Raw genomic sequence first — 5,226 nt, 5'->3', positions numbered from 1 at the left:
TACTGTGTTTGCCATTCTTGACAGTATTACCAAACTAAATAGCTATTACGAGACAATAGCAGCTTTCCCACACAGGATTTGATTCTTTTTTTCTCTTCAAATCCAAATTAACTCCCATTTAAATGTCTAGTTTCATCAACTTCCTCTAATTTGACAGAATAAAATGTTAAATTTGAGATACTAGTGAAAGAGCGCAATAATACTTCCACCAAAGCCAAACAGGACATCTGCTGGAAAGTTGAAGAAAGGGCCAATATTAAACCAAACAGGCTTTATAATAATGCTAATTACTGCCTCTGATGCAACATTGCCATCATGGTTCCACTGATGAATCATCACTTATAATGAAAGGATCTCAGTTTCTTTATATAACGCACATTTATTGATAGTCCAATAATGTAAGCAACCATTTTTAGTCCAACTGTACAATTGCTTTTCTCACAATCCTTTGAATGCAAATGTGAGGTGTTTTTTTTGCAAGATATAAAAGAGTCTGCAGGTCTTCAACCAATAACAAAACAATTGTTTAATTATAAATGTTTGGCTCTGACAGACTGAGACTGACTATAACCTACACACAACGGCAATATGCAGCGGCGAAGCCAGCAGATCATTTGACGAAGAAACAGAGAAAAACAAAAGTATAAATTAAAAAAACAAGTTTGAATGATAAAATGGTAAGAGAGGAGTCTTGGTCAGCTCAGACCGGATGAACCGACGCCTACAATACAGCCTTTTCCTCATCTGGGGCTGCGTCAGCCCGCCCACCGTGCCCACGCTGCCGACTCCTCACTAAAGCTGGTAAAGCTTCTTCACATAATGAAAATGAACATCTGTGTGAACATATTTTTTATTTTGGAAAGGAGAGAGAAAAAAAAAAAACATGAACATAGGTCATTCTTATTTACAAACAGCCCACTATTCAGCCGCTTCTGCTCCGTCTGGATTTGAAGGTTTTCTTTTAAGAGGAATGACATAGATCCCATTCTTGGCCTCTTTAAGTCTCCACCATCGGCCCAACCTGCAGAAGAACACACTCGGAGTCAGAGGAAATGTGCATGCAGCAGGGCCTCCAACCTTTATTCAAAATGTGAATTAATATGAATCAGAACAAATACTATCTAATGTTTGTGTGGGAACATTTTACACTCTGATCACAGAAATATTATCTACCTGTAAAGTTTGATTGTAGCCCCCCAGTCTGGTTGGTTGTTAGAAATAACTTCAGATATAAATCACATCTACCAGAGGTTTAATTATTTGCTATTTCTTCCCACACCATGACGTCTCAAATAGGAGGCTACAACAACCTCTGCAGTTTAAAATTGAATTCTCGGGTATGTAGCTGATTTTTAATTATCCACTTCACACCATAAACAATATACATCCATCATTATATGTATTGTTTTCTGGAAATGATCTAAAATAGTAAATAACTGCTCTCTTTTCAATCACCTGATGTGATCTCAAGCTGCTGCCACTTGTTTCCAGGTTTCTGTAAAGTTTTCCCACCTGTGGCAGAGCCTGAGATGGATTAACGCTGCCATCTAGTGGACATTTAACTCACTGACCATGAACCCACACTGCACCGCCTGACTTCTACGGCCAGTTTCTATGGAAACGTGATCATTAGTTTAGTCACCTGTGCTCCTGTCCGACTCCTGCCACCAAGAACTGACCGGAGCTTGAAAACTTCAGACTGTTGACAAAACCGGACTGAAAGGGGAAGCAGAGGGAAGGGACACAATGAGATGTGGCGAGACAGCTATTGTTGCTGCCAGGAATGAAACAGAAATGTTTGCACTTGGCTGAAAAAACACATCTTCAGCGACTGCATTTTGAAAAAATGGAGGAGGGAGTGAGAGCTTACCACTGGAACGCTGAATAGAGGCTCCAGGCGGTGGTAGTTTTGGCCACACTTCCACAGCTGCACCTGAGAGTTGTGTGAACCTGCACAGAAGAACAGTCATAACTTTATATCACTGCAGACGATAGAGCACAGAACGCAGCCTAAACATAAATCCTTTTGAGTGTGTTGGGCATTTTATCAGGATCATTAATTATAGTGATTCAATTTGCATTCTTAAAACTGTGATGTTTCATTTAATACATCATCCATATAATAAAGCCAATGTGTGTGATGGCAAAAAGCTGGTACGGAGGACTCTCACAGCCAGAGGCACCTGAGGCGACGGTATCGGAGTTCTGAAGCGCGGCCACCGAGGCGACCCAATGAGGCTGCTCCAGCCCTGCATCGCCATGGCAACCGTGAGCCTTTTTCACTGTGCTGAGAGGCTTCTTCTTGTTGACACTCCAGAGGGACACAGAGCTGAGGTCGCACAGGCAATCGAGAGAGAGGGAACACGGAGGATTAACCATGAATGAATGTGGAACAAAGCTGTAAAACCTGAGTGTGTGTGTGTGTGTGATTGTTAAAGCTGCAACTGCCTCACCCGTCATCAGCTCCCGTTATCATGTGCTCCTCGTTTATGAGCTGGATGCAATCAATAGAACCCCTGAAGGAAGACAGGAGCAGATGATGAGTCTTTTTCTGTGTGCTCTCAGAAACAGACATATAGATGATGAATTCTGTTATTATAGAATCAAATAAATCATTATGAAAAAACGTAGAACACAAGAGTCACAACAAAATAACCTCACAACAAATTAAATTTCCCTTTTTCATATTCTATAAGCCTTGTATTATATATTATAGTTTCAGTTGTGTGTGCTGCTGCTCGAAGCAACCAGACACAGTTCTGTAGCTTCATCCAAAATCCTGCCTCTATCAACTCATTCACTAATCTTTATATAATAATATAATAGTTGATCTGTAATACTCTTCTCTCTTTAGCTGTTGATTTGTTAAATGTATTTTTTTTACTGTAGTGTAAACCAAGCTAGCTGTGCTGGCTGTAGATAATATGATGCTACGCTAACATTCTGCACCTTTTTTTGGACTACATTCCATCTAAAAAGGGACTTCCTGGTTAAATCAAAAACCAAAAAAATGACACTTTGAAAAGTAAAACTTCTTAGCTTCACAATTTTTAAAATCGGTCTCTTCATTAATTCGTGTGCAGCAGCGGGACCCAAAAACAACGGAGGGCGGAGGGACAGACTCACTCGTGGCCATGGAACACCAGCTGAGACTCCTCGGCTATCTTCCACACCCTCACCGTGCGGTCCCTCCCTCCTGCGGTCACGCAGCGCTCCCGGCTCAGGCAGTCCAGTCCTGTGATGGCGTCCTGATGACCAAAGCTAGAGAGAGAGAATCACGGTTTAAATTCACACTCCCAAGGAAAAAAATCCAAGTGTTTGACGGCGAGCTCAATTATTTTTTCCTCACAGGGTTTCCACGTATGCGTTCTCGTCCACGTTCCACACCTTTATGGAGCGATCGTGAGAGGCGCTGTACAGGTCATGTGATCCCTTCCTGAAGGAAAGACCCTGAGAAGAAAAATATTTAATTTGACTCACAGGAAGACCTCAGATCTACAGATTCTAGATGAGAAAGAAAGGTTATTCTATTAGAAAAGGAGCTAAAACGTACCGACACAGGTCCTTTGTGTCCCGTGAATTTATATAGATGTTTACACGTTTCTGCCTCCCAGATCATGATCAGCTTGTTCATGTCTCCCGTCGCCTAAAAGATGTTGAGAAAGATGCCTTGTTACAATATAATACTTTAACAAACTACTGGCAATAGCAGGATATGCTGAGAGAGTACTACTCGCCAGGTATTTCCCATCTGATGATATGTCCATACACAGGATATGGGCTGTATGTCCAACATGCTTGTCCTCCGTCCCTTTCCTTCCACCGGGGATCGTGTGCAGTTTCTTCCCACTCTCGACGTCCCCTGAAGGGTTAAGAAAACGTCATTGAATGGAGATCTTCAGACAACTAGCCTCAGAAACAAGATGAGACACAGTTTATCACAACAACGGACACTGACATTTAATGATGGAGCAGTCTTTGGCAGCGGAGAAGATGTACTTGTCATCAGAGCTAATGACCAGGCAGGTAATTGGAAGTTTGTGTCCTCTTAACATCCTGATCTCAGAAGCATCCGGGGGCAAGAGCTGAACGACAGAACGAAAAATTAAAAACGGAAGTGAGTCTGTGCATAATCGACTTTCCTCGACGTTCTGTGGAGATTGAAGGGATGAAGATCCCCCATACTTACATCTTTGGCAATAAGTCGTTGAAGCTTTCCTTTTTGTTCAAGCTGAGGGGGGGAAAAAATCACATCACACATAATAACATTAATAATGTAGACCAATGTATGGCTGGGACACAGGTTTATAAGTAAAGTGAGGTCATTTTTATCCCACATATTGACTCATTTTCAAGTCAAATCACTGCAGGAGATGCTTTCCTAACAATGCTCGTCTATGATGAGCCTTCACACTGAATCCATGCTCACCACTTCTTCTTGAAGCCTTCCAGCAACCAGGTCGGTCTCAAAGGACTCATCTTCTGCTTTCTCCTCCTCTGATTGGTGAGATCACAATACGTTACAGGCATAGCAGCAACGTTAGACCTCAAAGTTATGCTAGTTCAAGATAGTTCAAGCTCACCTTCTTCCCTTAGCTGGTCGAGGTAACGTTTGGCTAATCTGAGCTTCTTCTCCTGTGGCGTTTCTCCATAATCATTGTCTTCGTGGGACTGTCTTTTCTTGGACACCACGGGACTGAACGGCAACAAAAACACAGTCAGTTATGTGGTGTAAATACATTGTCAATGCACAAGCATCACGTGAGCACATCAGAAACTAACCCCTCTGTCTCGGAGTCGCTGGAGATCTCTTCGTTGTGTTTGGAGTTTGATTTCTTGGCTCGTAGTTTGTCCCCGTCTCCCTGCAGCGGGAGAAAGACACCGGGCGGCTCGTATGAGTGAGTTACAGCAGAGCTAACAGTTGCTAACAGTTCAGCTTTCACCTACCTTTCGTTTTAGCACTCCTGCATTTTTCCCCTTTTTGCCCAACTTGATGCTTTCTTTCGTCTTCATAAAGAAAGTCGACGCCATTTTGAGGCGCGAAAAAAAGTGTTTCAAAAGTAAACGATAACTGTATATGAGTTAACTCCTCAATGTGTGTTTCAGCAGCAAGTCAACATTAAACCCACATGGGTACGCCGCAACCGAACTAGGAAGTGAGGGGAAATTCGAAGACAGACGCTGATTGGCTGACTCTTCTAAACGCCCCGCCCTTTGTTAAAACTC

General features: G+C 42.4%; 1 protein-coding gene across 2 annotated transcripts; it reads right to left on the bottom strand.

The window, feature by feature from the left end:
• Positions 1-467: 467 nt before the first annotated feature.
• rrp9 (ribosomal RNA processing 9, U3 small nucleolar RNA binding protein) lies at positions 468-5,161 on the bottom strand. 2 transcript variants are annotated; one of them, XM_084024917.1, is made up of 15 exons: positions 4,948-5,161; positions 4,783-4,862; positions 4,584-4,696; positions 4,430-4,497; positions 4,190-4,231; positions 3,959-4,085; positions 3,738-3,862; positions 3,554-3,646; positions 3,350-3,450; positions 3,127-3,261; positions 2,454-2,516; positions 2,172-2,329; positions 1,871-1,950; positions 1,643-1,716; positions 468-1,021 (listed from the first exon to the last, which is right to left on the bottom strand). In XM_084024917.1, exons 1-15 carry the CDS (start codon positions 5,029-5,031, stop codon positions 919-921), a joined length of 1,446 nt encoding a protein of 481 aa, XP_083881043.1. In that variant the 5' UTR covers positions 5,032-5,161; the 3' UTR covers positions 468-918. The 2 variants fall into 2 exon arrangements, with proteins under 2 accessions (XP_083881043.1, XP_083881044.1); XM_084024918.1 differs by having other exon boundaries at positions 477-1,021; positions 2,184-2,329.
• Between the last annotated feature and the right edge of the window lie 65 nt (positions 5,162-5,226).

This window comes from Eutrigla gurnardus (genome assembly GCF_963514095.1).
Source record: "Eutrigla gurnardus genome assembly, chromosome: 2".
Taxonomy (NCBI): Eukaryota; Metazoa; Chordata; class Actinopteri; order Perciformes; family Triglidae; genus Eutrigla; species Eutrigla gurnardus.
This window is presented reverse-complemented; position numbering and strand designations above follow the sequence as displayed.

Coding starts and splice junctions, on each gene's coding strand:
- rrp9 (XM_084024917.1), bottom strand. CDS start 5,031: ATGGCGTCGACTTTCTTTATGAAGACGAAAGAAAGCATCAAGTTGGGC. Junction 4,697..4,782: donor AGCGACTCCGAGACAGAGGG/GTTAGTTTCTGA, acceptor GTTGCCGTTCAG/TCCCGTGGTGTCCAAGAAAA. Junction 4,232..4,429: donor GAAGGCTTCAAGAAGAAGTG/GTGAGCATGGAT, acceptor TCCCCCCCTCAG/CTTGAACAAAAAGGAAAGCT.